At 36.4% G+C, this 13,936-nt stretch overlaps 1 protein-coding gene across 1 annotated transcript; it reads right to left on the reverse strand.

Annotated features, from left to right (window-relative positions):
* Window positions 1-625: 625 nt before the first annotated feature.
* LOC149948063 (uncharacterized protein F54H12.2-like) lies at window positions 626-1,963 on the reverse strand. Its single transcript, XM_090171009.1, has 2 exons — window positions 1,244-1,963; window positions 626-1,081 (listed from the first exon to the last, which is right to left on the reverse strand). The coding sequence occupies exons 1-2, from the start codon at window positions 1,961-1,963 to the stop codon at window positions 626-628; spliced, it is 1,176 nt and encodes a 391-aa protein (XP_090027135.1).
* Window positions 1,964-13,936: the final 11,973 nt, after the last annotated feature.

The following is a 13,936-nucleotide window of genomic DNA, read 5'->3' on the forward strand; positions in this document are numbered from 1 at the left end:
TATCGCGGAGATGAAGCGCATAGTGAGTAATAAGCATATTGTGACGACTGTGCGACAAAACAAATTGTGTTTAAACCCGTGCGATGATAAACGTTATATTTTAGACGATGGTATATCAACGCTCGCGCACGGACATTATAAAACGAAACAATAAAATATTTTTATAACAAATTTATTGAGTATTTCTTATACATAAATTCTACAATCATACGATCATTAACATTTTTGTTTTTTGAAAATCTTTCCAATATACTAAACATTTTTATTCCCTGACACAAATTAATTGCAAAATATATACAGTAACCACCGCAAGCTTTACTAGAATTTCCTTGCAATTGAGCAGAATTATACGTGACAGTTAAGCTGTTTTTCTCTATAAAATAGTTAAATTTAAATAAATCAGGGCTGTTCCCGAAACTCTCGAAGAATGTACAATTGAGTGACCTTGAGAGATATATCAAACACCAATGTTCTCCTACCCCATTGGACGTATCAGTGTTCACGATGTAAAGTGAAGGATACGTTTTCACATTCTCGGGAAGTTTGTCGGCAGGGAAGACTCCTCTGAACAAATATTTGGTATACGGATCTTTCTTGAGTATGATTTCAAGTTGTTGCGAGTCCATTATGAACTTTGATCATATAAAACTGCTCTGTTCTTGTCGATCTCGACCAAAGATTGATATTCGGAATAGTAAATCACGCTAACTGTTGACGGCAACGATTCTCCGAATATTAATTCGAGACGAACGCTCCCGTTCTTTACCAGGTTGAAACAGTCAGTTGAACTTCCGTTGAGATCGGGAGTTAAATCGAATACGAATAGTGCGTTTCCATTGGCGAATTCATCACGGTCGATAAAATTTCCTTCGTCAATATTCCATTGCCCAGTTTGAAGAAAGAGATTAACGTATGATCGCATAAACAACTTATCTTTGAAATTTGGGTTTAACGGTTTTGCCGGGACACTACTACCATCAAGGTATAGGGCGATTTGAGTTAACGAAAAATTTTTAAAGTTAAAAGGTGACATTTTGTAGTCTCCCAAATACGCATTCTGGTCCACAAATCCGATCACCACCTTACTCGGTATTTGACCATTATATAAGTTGTCTTTGACGCATATTTTGTTGCCTTGGGAAATTGAAAATGAATTACATTCCGTACGGGTGATTGGATATTTCATTGTTGCCAGTTCCAAAGTTTTAGCGTGGGATAACATAATCTCTGGCGTCAATCTAACTTTTCTGACAAACATTGATGCGTGTGTGAAAATGACTTTGCATTTTTCACCGTCTGTGTGTAAACAAAACTCGTTTGAGCTTTTGATAAACTTGAAATTTAGATCTATCAGGTTAGGAATAAGTCGATTTTGTTGACAAATATCGGCTCGTACAACTCCTATCATGTCAATAACACCTTCTTGAGCAAATTTTGCACGTTTCTTAAATCCGTCGTTATTGGAAAATTCGTCAAATTTCCCGGCTTTGTCTTTATAGAATAGAGACGCGGTTAAGAAACTATCCTTGGCTGGTCCACCATATGTCAAGAGCGTTTGAATCATACTCTTGTAAGGATACTGTTGAGGGCATGACGTAACTGATCTGTCACCCAATGATACGTGAACTTCGCCAAAGAGACTATGTAAAAACAAATTTTCCGGACCAACTTTGTCCGCGGGAGTTGTGGTTTTAGATACAGCGTCGTAAATATCGGGTTTTGGTAGAGTTCCATCTGCTTTCACAATTTTCACTTGAACTTGAAGTAAAGTATTTTTCAAATCAATGTAAGTCTCCGAGTTTCCAGCGATACTAAAGATAATTGCTTGGTTTTCATTTATGTTCGATGTTGGATTATATTCAACCCATTGACTTCCTATTATACCAGTTTGAGTATAAGGTACGTGAAATAAATCAAGTTCCGAGCTAATGATGTTTTGTGAACTGGGGTGAGCTAGGGACATGGTTCAATGATTACGAGAATATATCAGACTGAAGCAGAGAACGTCTTTTCTTCTTCCTGGTTCGAACTGAACTGATGATGGGAGACGTTTTACGTTTCCTTTTACGTCCATTTCCACTAAGTTTACTCACTGCTTCGGCGGCTCTTCTTAAGGTTTCTTTCCCCGCCTCTTTCCCCCGAGATTTTAACGCGTCTTTAATAGACACACCACTCGAGACGTCGGAAGCAATTTTTGCCCCGGTATTTAAAAATTTTCGACCAAGGAATGTGGCACCCTTTTTGAGTAAAGGCATGGCAGACCGAAATGCCGAGGCTAATATATTTCCAAGACCATATCCTCTTTGCACGGCTACTCCACGGTATACCGGAATTGATCCGTGTCCAATTTGATTTAAGTAATAGTTATTATAATCGTTTACAGAAACGTGATCCAGATTACGTGGAGACATGTTTCTCCTTTGACCCGCTAACCACAAATGAACAAAAGAAAGATTTTACACCTGATTTTATAGATAAGTCCATGTTCTTCGGGGTCTAAAATGAAGAGTGACGTGAACTTTTCCTCGTTCGAAATGTACAGGCTGACCCATTTCACTCATAATATTAATTTCAATGGTTTGAAAATGGTTATGCGCAATAGGCATATAATGTGGTCGTGAAAACTCTTTCTCAACAGTGTCTCCGTCTTTTCCTTGAATACTTATAATACGTAATAAGGGAACATCCGAATCTCCAACCGATCGACTTTGTATAATGTCCGAGTATATGAACAGAGAATGTAACCCAGCGTCCATATCACAGCTAAAAGGCGCCGTCATGGAAGTCACTATAGTTACGTCTTTGCCTGGAGTTCTCGTGAATCCTAATATGATGGCGATTTCATGTGGTATGTAAACTTGGTTCATTTCATATAGTTCAACAATTACACGTCGGTTTGGTTTGTTGTAATATAACTTGACTCTAGAGCTAATATTTCGCCCGTCGTCATCAGTAGTCATGATTTCTAGTAAATCTTCAACTCCGTAATATCCTGGTGGTATTACTATATTAACGAAATCCATTATGTCGTTGAAATTTTCTATGTCAGTGTGTTTTCTCAGTGTTTTAGTTGTTTTAGTCTTTGATTCTTCTAAGGAATCCGGTAGAGAGATAGTTTTCCAAATTCGAACTACACATTCTTCTTGAACGTTATTCCACGTTCTAGGATAACTGATTTCAGCAAGTCCAACTTCGTAAGCTCCCTCAAGTTTAATGGGTTCTGGTAAATACGTTCTAAACTTGCTTATAGTATTGTTTTTGAAATAGCGCATAGACGAGTCGGACGGTAACGTGATATAGAAACTCATAATGTGACGATTTCTTGCACCCAAGAGTCAAAATCTGGACCGTAACCACGCCAACGTACTAGTAGTTCTTTAGTCCCGTCTGGTTTTGTTCTTTTCCTTAGAACTTTTTCGATTTTGAATAAGCAGTTTTCGAGGTCTTTCCCAATTTTCTGTATTTCCTCCTTGTAGAACACACCCGAAATGAGCTCAGTTTTCAAATCCTCCAGTTTATATACCGGAGGATCTCTTGGTATGCACTGAACTACTTTGAATATTTCCTCGGTATAATTGGCTTTGTAACCCTTTTCGAACGTTGTTTTATTCTTACTCATGCGAACCAAGTCACCTCTTTCAAAAGGGAACGAGACTGGGGGTGAAAAATTGACTTTCCCGTATAAGTTCTGCCACACTTGCTTCGAATTTTCATTCTTCACTTCAACGGGTTTGCATTTAATAGATTTGTGGTAGTTGTTATTATAAGCTTCCAATAAATCTGGTAAAACGTCGATATATTTGTGCGTATCTTTCTCCGTAAAATATCGGTACATTCGAGACTTCAGTGTTCGATTGAATCGTTCTATAATACTAGATTTTACTTCGGAGTGCGTTGCGAAAAACTTGATTCCTCTACGTTTTAATTCACCTTGAACTTCTTTGCATAGAAACTCGTTACCATGATCAGTCTGTACAACCTTCGGCTGTCGACCTGATTCTAAAATAGATTTGAATGACTTTACCATAGTTGATCCTTTCTTATCCTTGGTAGCCACAGCGAATGCGTATTTGCTAAATACATCGATACAACATAAGATATATCGGTATCCACTATTGTGATTTTTTATATCTTGCATGTCTGCCAGATCTAGTTGCCATTGTTCGTCTATTCCATACACTATCGTCTTGTTTCTTCTGAATTTATGTTTTATCGGCTTGTGTAACGTGTACGTATCTTGTCGTTTTAAAAATTCTCTCACATCGTTTATGGTCACTTTAATCCCCTTTGCCCGGGCAGCACGATAAAGACCGCGAATGCCTCCGTAACTACCGGCGTCCTTTACATTGAAGTATATTTCTTCTAACTTATCCATTCATCGTACAGTTCATTTTCCGTTCGTGATACCAGTACGCGAAATCAAATAGTTCAAAAACGATAATAATAAATAATAACAAAAACGCCGTAATAACTTTGGGTGATTTCAAGTATGATATCGATAAAGAGGTTATCAACCCAGACGGAGTAGGATCGATGCCACCTTCCATGTTGAGGTATAATTCGTGAATGAAAGAACTGAAACCTGATATATTATTATATTATTTATTTCAAATTTATCCAACTCAATAAACCATTGCCATACATTGATTCGGGACTTGGAGGTAAATAATCTGAATCATCGTACACCTTTTCTGGTGAATCGTTAGAAATAATAGGTACATTTTCAATAGGGGATTCAAAGGGGAATTTATTTTTTACAAGTGATTTGGGTACATTTTCCTTGGCCAACAATTCATAAAATTTATCCAATCCAACAATTTCATGTTTCGGTTTGGTTTTGTATCCTTTAACTGATTCGTGTAAAATGTCCATGATATTAGATCTAACTATAGGGCGTTCTTTATAAATAAGTTCACCACTGGTAGACCAATCAATTTTACTGTTTCGTTCAATCCACTTGTACAAAGCAATGACGGGTTTTAGATGTGAATCTGGTATCGCGATAGCTATTTCCGAATACCAGTCTTTCTTTCTTTTCGGTTCTTCAACGAGTTTCGCCTTCTTAGTTCTTTTGTTACGTTGTAATAAATGGTTGTACAACTCCACTTTTTGTGATTGATTAAGTTTCTGATTATTTAAAACAGTTTTCGTATCCAAGTTTTCGTCAAGTTTCGGTTGCGAATTGAGTCGTCGATAAACGTCTTCGGGGACTAAGATCATCTTCCTAGCCATTTTTGATAGCTCTACTTATAGCCGCGCCTGCCGCACTGCTTACAATTGAAAGAAGTGGTGCTAATAGTAACGGTAAAAATCCTCCCTTCTGTAATAAAATCTTTTTCCGTTTTGCGATGGTATTGGGTTTAGATATCTTCCGCAAAATATGACAATGCCGCTTCAATCGCTTCTTATGATCATCTGACAGTTTTACATTGCCACGCAGAACATTTATACAGCATTCCACAATAGCTTTAATCGCGTCGTTATTAGCATATTTGATGGCGGCATTTCTTTGACACGAATTACACTTAGACAGATATTTTAAAAACTCCTTATGATTATGAATTCTCTTCATTTTGGGATAAAAACGGCAGCCTCTTCTCCTGGTATAAGTCCGGTTCGTAGTCTGTGATCGTCTGACGTAGTTGGTTTCAAATCCACCCATAAATACCCAAAGTCTCTAGTGATTGCTTGATGAAAGGCGTCGATGACGTATTTACTGTTAGTTGGGGAAATCTGTCTAGCCAAATGAAATATCGCCGATTTGTCACGTGGTGTCTTGAAAATTATCAGATAGTGCGCGTTTAAATTCAACGTTCTAATTTCCTTCCCAGGATAATACAAATTTTGCATAAGTACAAAAACCGACGTGTTTTTATGATGAGAACCTCTTATAAACAAATTCGTGACATCCTTGTTATTTGATATTTCACAAAGTAAATCATCAAGAATAACAAAATTCTTGACATTTGGGTCTAAAATTTTAACGTCTAATAACCCTTCGTGAAATTCAACGGTGGGTGTATCATCTAATACCGAATTAAACAGTTTGGGTTGATATTCCGTATAGCACCATATAATTCTCTCTGGTGGGGGTGAAATACACGTATCTTTATATTTGATAAGACTAGCCACGAAAAAGGATTTCCCAGACTGAGTCGCACCCGCGATCAGACCGTTAAAAGGATGTTGCAACCTGAAATCCATTTTAAAGAATGACACATTTTTCTCAAATCAAATAGTTTTTATTCACAAAAGTTGTTTAGCGTTACAGACTATTCTGGCGACCATGCATTTACAAAATTCTTCATTTAAAAAGGTTTTTAAAGTAAAAATTTTATAAATCTCAATGTAGTCAAGATTTCTTATCGCAGTGTCGTAGTTCATTTCAACACGCATATCCCAGTCTTCTAGACAGTTGTGTTGAGTCTGTGACGGATGGTCCACGGTACATCCGTAGCAACACTGGCGGATATTAACACGCAACTGTTCCAAAATAGTGTCCTTTAAAAGGTCGTATATCCTATTTGCTTCATTTAGGTATGTTACAACGTCTTTATACATATCCATTAGCACTTTGGTGAGAGCGTAACCAATGGCGAAACCCTTCTTGGTTGGGAAAAACTTGCCGTACAATTCACCGTACCCCGGAACCATCTCCCGGATATCCAAAATTTTTCGATTCTGATACGTTCTTAGTTCAACACGTTTCGTCTCGGAACCGCTGAAAAAGCACGATGATCCTGGGGCGTCATCCTTCTCGAAGAAAGCTAGTATTTCATCCTTCTTTTGGTATAACTCATGAAAATCGGCTTCGTCTAAGGTGATTCCCGTAGCACTATCTCGAAGTCCTAGACGGACATCTAGTGTAGACGTAACCTCGATGAATTTCTCTGACGAGACGGCGAACAAAACTTGGGCAAACATGCTATGAAAATAAATATGTTAGGAACATATAAAAAAAAATATTTACTAAGTAAAAAAAAAAAAACTAATATACTTACATAGATGATTTCGTGTTGATACTTGTTCCTTAGAATGTTCTTTTAACAAGATCCCACCTATATTTATACTATAACATTACGGTGGAGATGCAACATTGCACCACCCTGCCTTCACCACCCACACCGCTCGGTGGTGTCACTTTATTAATTCACCACCTGTACCACCCCTGCATTTGTACGTTCACCACCTAAGTATTGCGTCACTCTTTCGTTAAACATAACTTTGCTAGTTAACCCTACCTTTGGCTGTTCACCACCACGGTACTCGCGGGCGGTGCGGGCGGTGCGGCGGTGCGGGAGGAATTGGAGGAATGGGAGGAGCAGGGGGAATAGGAGGAATGGGAGGATTGGGTGGAGGCCTTCCACTGTATACTCCCTGGGACCGGCTCGAAGACCCTACTCTTCTCAACTCACCCCCTACAACTAGATCTTTAGAATTTTTTCAAATAACCTTTTGAAACACCCTGTATATAGTTTCTAACACGAAGATATGATTTCATAATATTTAGCATTCCCTTCTAAGATAAAAAGAAAGTAAGTATACGCAACGCTCTAATGATTGCATTGAAAAGGAGCGATGTTGCGCGTTTTAAGCGAACAACATTACACTAATATATAAAATGGAGCAGTTTTAAATCATAAATCTGCAGTTAATTAATTAATTAATTAGGAAAGCAAGCAGTAGGTTTTTTACTAGAAATAAATAGGAAATTTGCTAGTTGCGCACAATGCAGCTAAAAAAGTGAATACGTAAGTTACAAAAATTATATTGTCTCTTAAAATTAAAAACAAACTTTTGTTGGACGATTAAGGCCCTCTAAAATAGCAACTAAACGGACGTAAACTCTCTCAGTACTTTTGATATAAATATCTGAACGTTGGAATTCAACGGAAGCCCGAGCGTAAAAGATGTCTGCTGAATAGCGACCGCCATGTAATAATTTGTGAAGAATTTCACTATAAATTGCAATGGACTGCTCACATATAGGGCACTCTGAATGTTTATTAGTTTTACTGATATCGGCAGATTTCCTAGGATAGCCAGAGTTCCTACACAGTACTGACGAGCCCCAAAAGGGTGAAACCGGTCTACCGTTGGAATCTCTTGCTAAAATTTTGACTTCTGATAAAGTCGGTGTGTTATCGGACAAGGTTTATTTTTATTATTTATACAAGTATTACCAGTATCCCACAATGCAAATCAGTAAAAATTCACCAAGAAACTAAAGAAAATGAAAAATAAGATAAGAAATCGAAGGGATATAATAATAATAATCGTCAATTGAAAGCGCATCGCGGCCCTATTTGTTTAAATTTTATTCAAAAACGGTAGAATGTGGAAACCCGGCTTTAACGCCTACAAAACATCAGATAACGCTATTTTCGCTGTGTTTTATCTGTAAATATTTTGTAACACTCACACCGAGTAGTTAGTTTGACAAAGATAATTTAGAAAAATAGGACAGGTGGCGGAGCGATTCACTTTTGAATTCATCTGTTGGTACTTGGACTATTTAAGGCTATTGTTGATTATTGCACTGTTATAGACTCCTCCCTACAATATCAGAAAGTCTCCTGGATATCCGATTTTAGTCTTAATATCACAGGTAGGTAATGTCCAAATATTGAAGATGTACATCTAATAATAATAATCTACTAGGCTAATACCTAAGGCACTACCTTAAGTCATCGAAAAACTATTAAAACCCTTAATTCAGGTCCGAATATCGTTTGCTGGTAAAATCTAAATATCCAAGCTGTATACCAATGCAATTATGTTCACTGTAAATCCTAATATGCTTTGCTAAATTTATCCGAATTTTGATTTTATCATCAGCCCCACGTTATCCAAAACGCATTAAAATCTAGGAATTTAAAGAATCGTCCTAGGGAAAATTCACTGCAAAAGGCCAATGTTTAAAAATTAATATCTTTGTAAATATTCATTTCCGGGAAAAAGTTATTTAACAATAAAATAACCCCCTACTTGCCCTCTATAAAAAAATCGGGTGGGGGGCAGCTATTCTACACTTTACCCAAAATTTCTGGCAAGTCACAATAGATTCCCCTTAATAAGTACGTTGGTATGGTGTAACTAAAAAGTGGAAACTAGGTGGCGGGCTATTGTTCAAAATAGCCAAGGGGAGGTAATGGTGCAAAAATTATAAGCCGCAAATAATTAATTTTAAAGATATTCTAATTAAAAGATGTACGAACCGAACGGTTCGGGGCGTAGAATTCACTCCACGACGAAGAGAGCTCTCCGTCGCGCCGTTCTTTCCCGGTCGAAAATCAGCCTTTCTTTATTTATTGGGAGTGGTAATGGAGCCAGTAGGACTGCAATATTCGCGAAATATGCTGATGGCGCCAGTAGGACCACAATATTTTCGAAATATGCTGCTGTAGTAGACGTGGGGTCTAAGGATTAAAATGATGGTGCCCGAAACAAAGCTTTTGTTAAAGGATTAAAATGACGGCGGGCTACTATATAGGTAGGATATATAGACGCCAAAACATTAATCGGCATAATCAAAAAGTTTAAATCGCAATTTATTATTTAGAAAGATATGATAAATATAAAATTGTTACTTGCCAGAAATTTTGGGTAAAGTGTAGAATAGCTGACCCTCACCTGATATATATATATATATATGTATATTTTAATGTTAAATAACTTTTTGCCGGAAATGAATATTTACAAAGATATGAATTTTTAAACATTGGCCTTTTGCAGTGAATTTTCCCTAGGACGATTCTTTAAATTCATAGAATTTAATGCGTTTTGGATAACGTGGGGCTGATGACGAAAAAGTAAAATATGGACATGCAAAACTTACTATTTTGGGTATTTTCGAGGTATTTCAACGAATTTTAGGGGTTTTGGTGGGGAAAATAGGTTAGGTTATTTATATTATTAGGTTAGTTGTATTAATATCGGGTTGACGATACTTGATGCGTCAGGCTTGGTGCTGTCCTCTAGGTTGCTTTTTTTAGTATGGGGTTGGGGAGGCGCCGCGCACCCCAGCGCTCGAGCGAAGTGAGTGCGCGGCGCCGTCAGGCGCCATTACTTAGAATACATTCGACGTTGTATAAGTCAACATCACACAGAAGCCATATAATATGACATAGTACGATTAAAAAAGCCTTAAATGCGTTGAAATATGGGGAAAAATCCCAACCCTTAAAAGGTAGTACTGTTTTGCATTTCAGCCTTCTTCTTTTTCGTCATCAGTCCTACGTTATTCAAAATGTATTAAAATCTAGGAATTTAAAGAATCGTCCACGTCATTAGTCCTACCTCATCCAACACGAGTGCTCGGCGCCGTCAGCCGCCAAGTTATAGTCTTTGGGCATTTTTTAATTAACTTTATAAATAATGCTTTGCGGGGAATAATTTTCGCACCATTGGAATCTCCTTAAAAAGTACTATAAGGGGGGTCGAGAAAGGGGGGCAAAGAGGGTGGCGGGGCTATTGTTCCATTTCGCAACTAACTTTTGTTCACAAAAATTGTTTAAATAAATAAATGACTCTTGTTATATTTTATATTGCATATCTACATCTATACTATATTATAAATAAAAAAAAGCTTCATGCTATGGATTGCGGCGGTTCTTCGGGTCTTGTCGGGTTTCCGGGCCTGGCAAAATCGATTTTTTAATTTATCGGGTCGGGCAAAAATAATTTTCATTTTTTACGGGTCGGGTCGGGTCGGGTCGGGCAAAATTTTATTTTAATTATTTTGGGTCGGGTCGGATGGGGCAAATTTATTTTTACGTTTTTCGGGTCGGGCCGGGTTGGGCCGTAAAAAAAGTGGGCCCGAATCGTCTTTAGTATTAGCCTAGCTGCTTATTATTAAATATAACGCAATAGTTGATTTTATAAAATAAAAAGTGGTCTTGCCGAACTTGTTAAAATGTTGCTCTTACGTCACAAGACTCAGCTTTATTAGTATATTTTGTGCACGAGCGATTTTCACGCGCGCTAAAAAAACTTATATTCCTCGCGACTGTAGCGCGCGCTAGTAGGCTTGTGAAAGTAAGAGACTGTGACGTAAGAGCAACATTTCAACAAGAAGGCCACGTTAGTTTATAAAAAGAACTATAGACGGTATTTTCCAAAATTATATAACGTGCGCGGATATGCTTAGAAATGCAACCGTAAACAGACCAAATTTTAAATTCCCAACGCCGATTTAAAGAAAATTCGTGGTAGGATCTTTCCGCCAAATGTACTAGATATTTTGCCTTTCTTAAAATGGCGTGTTTTAATAATTTGTTATACATTGTAAACGTTTGAGTTAAGCTAGAATTATTTGGAGCCCATTCGGGATAAAAGATTTAAATATTGCCTCTAAAAGACGTTATAATGTGTAGAAATGTTATTATAACTGGTTAAAAATATAGAACTTTCTGACTTCCAAAAGTGTATAAAACATTCTGGGGAGCGTGTGGGGGTTTTTGTCGCTGGTTGGTCGTTCAATACTTGAATGTTTTTTTTGGAACGGTTCAACCTCCTTATAAGTGAAGTTTCCAATTAAAAAAAAATCAATCGATTAAAAATGTGAGTATCATTTTTGTACTTATTTCTTATCTTCAAATTAGTTTTTATTACCTCTCCGGGGTGACTATGTCTCTTAGGAGGGGTTATACAAGCACCGTGTCTGTGGGTGTGTGTGTCAGAGCTGCGAACGCAGTTTCTTAGAATTAGGGAAAAGGTTTTTCCAAAAGCGCCATCTTTTTGTCATAGGATGTTTTAAATATTTTTATTTTTATTTGCGGTAGTATCGGGCGGGATTCGAACCCGAGCCCTCCTGCACGACAGGTGAGCGTTCTACCACAGAAGCACGGATACATATTTGTTATATTGTTTAAGAAAAAATATAACTAAAATAGGTATAATATAATGTAATGTTATGTAATATGATATTATATTAAATGTTAATTGTGCAAAATTATAGCCGAATAATACATATTTAGTACCGATTAGATGACAAATTGAAAACTTACATTAAAGGCGAATTTTATGGCTATTATTTGTTTTAACAAAACATCTGCACATTTACATTATTTCTTCCTTTTTCTATTCAGAAAATAAAATACATTAAATTTTTTTTTACCTGATCTTTTAGGACTTTGAATTGATATTGATTGGTAAACGACGCAACTATAGCAAATTTAGAGGTCTCTCCGTTGTGGCTTAGAGTGAAGCTAACGCGAAACTATTATTTCGTAAAAACCCGTCACATATAGCGTGACTTACGCCATAAAAACCCTGTTGGTTTTTTAACGTTAATTAACCCGCACAACAAAACTTTTATAAAAGGAAATATCATTCTCCTTTCATATTATTATAAACAGGGTCTTTTTTTTGCTCTGTATATTAAGTAAATAAAAATTTAATTACCAGATAAGTGGATCAATCTTTGGGACATTTATGCTTTAAATGTGTTTGCTTTCATTGCCCGAAAAGCTATGGCCTCCTATGAACAACTTTTTTCATGACCTCACATCTACATGAAACATTTTACTTTTTCGACCGAAGCAATATTGTACGTACGTTTTCATGTATACTCTACACCTTCTCATTGAACGTTTTCGTTTATCACATACCGGTCGAAAAAAATACATTTTTCAAAAACATTTTCTTAAATTATAAATAAAAATGGTTCCTTCGTCATACGTTTACCCTGGAAATTTCCAAACTTACGCGATGTCTGAGCAGAATTAGACATTCTGTATACCACCGAATAGCATATTAATTTTCAGTATAAATTAATATGCTATTCGGTGGTATTTCGATAAATATTTGCAATTCCCGTGTTTAAGTTAATTGCTTAACTAACTTCAACTTCCATTATTAATGGCAATATGTTTGGAAAAATATACGTTATTAGTCTAAGGATTTATTTCTAAATTCAAAACCACCATTTTAAAATTTTAATGAAGCTAGTGTAGTTCTTAATTATATCTCACATTGGTAAAGATTCCAATTTTTCTAAGGAACCAAATAAAAGTTTTAAGATGTTTGAGTTTTGAGTTGGATAGAAAGAAAGTTAAAAATTGTTATAAATTTCAAACTTAATATTAAATCTAGAACGAAAATAACTATAAATTGTTCCAGTGACAGCACAAATTTTACATTGCACTACAAAATTGTATTTTTAGAAAATAAAATTTAACGAAATGCTTACGGAACGTAATATTAAAGTAGGTTCTTTTAGAATTTTCATGATATAAAGTGGAATTTATTCAAAAAATACTAAGCGAGTGATATTTCAATCTATACTATAATAATTGATTATTATCATAGTAACAAAGTAAACTACAAATTTATTACTTTGGATGAGTTATACTTGAATGCTTTTAAATTAGTCTTTCAATAAAAGTTACGTCCCCCTTCCATCCCGCCCGCCGCGTAAAACCAGAAATAGGTGATTTAATTTCTGTTACACGGCTACCAGATTTTATCGGATAGTTGTACAGCCAACCCTCTTTGAAACAGCCAACTTCAATCCAAGATTTCGCTTTAAACTGTAAGCCTCGGCACACGTCACACGTGTTAGCGGCGTTACCGTTCTCTGTGGTCCTTCGTTAAGATATTTAACGTTTGGTAAGTTAAAATTTTAATTAAATGAAATAATTTCTAGTTTTCAGTAAATAGAGATGATATGCAGCCACTAGACGGTAATAAAACCCCAAAACCAGCAAAAGTAAAGTTAATGCTCAAATCAAAGAATATAAAGCCACAGGAATGGAAGGATTGATATTATTGGCCGCGTGTTTTGGTTGCGTTAGAAACTTCCGGCAAAGCAAAATAAGAGTAACCGGAAACTGTTAACCCAAACCGGTCTCTCTTTAAAAACGAGTGGCGGAAAAGTTCCACTATACCTGGGGCTTTATATTCTTTGCTCAAATCTCCGAATTGAAGGAAAATT

This window comes from Leiobunum rupestre, chromosome 4 (assembly GCF_980474605.1).
Source record: "Leiobunum rupestre chromosome 4, qqLeiRupe1.1.hap1, whole genome shotgun sequence".
NCBI classification, from domain to species: Eukaryota; Metazoa; Arthropoda; class Arachnida; order Opiliones; family Sclerosomatidae; genus Leiobunum; species Leiobunum rupestre.

What these genes read in the sequence shown, in the direction of transcription:
- LOC149948063 (XM_090171009.1), bottom strand. Translation starts at nt 1,963, where the DNA reads ATGTCCCTAGCTCACCCCAGTTCACAAAACATCATTAGCTCGGAACTT. An exon ending in CATCAATGTTTGTCAGAAAA is followed by an intron (nt 1,082 to 1,243) that starts GTTAGATTGACG and finishes ATACCGAGTAAG; the next exon opens with GTGGTGATCGGATTTGTGGA.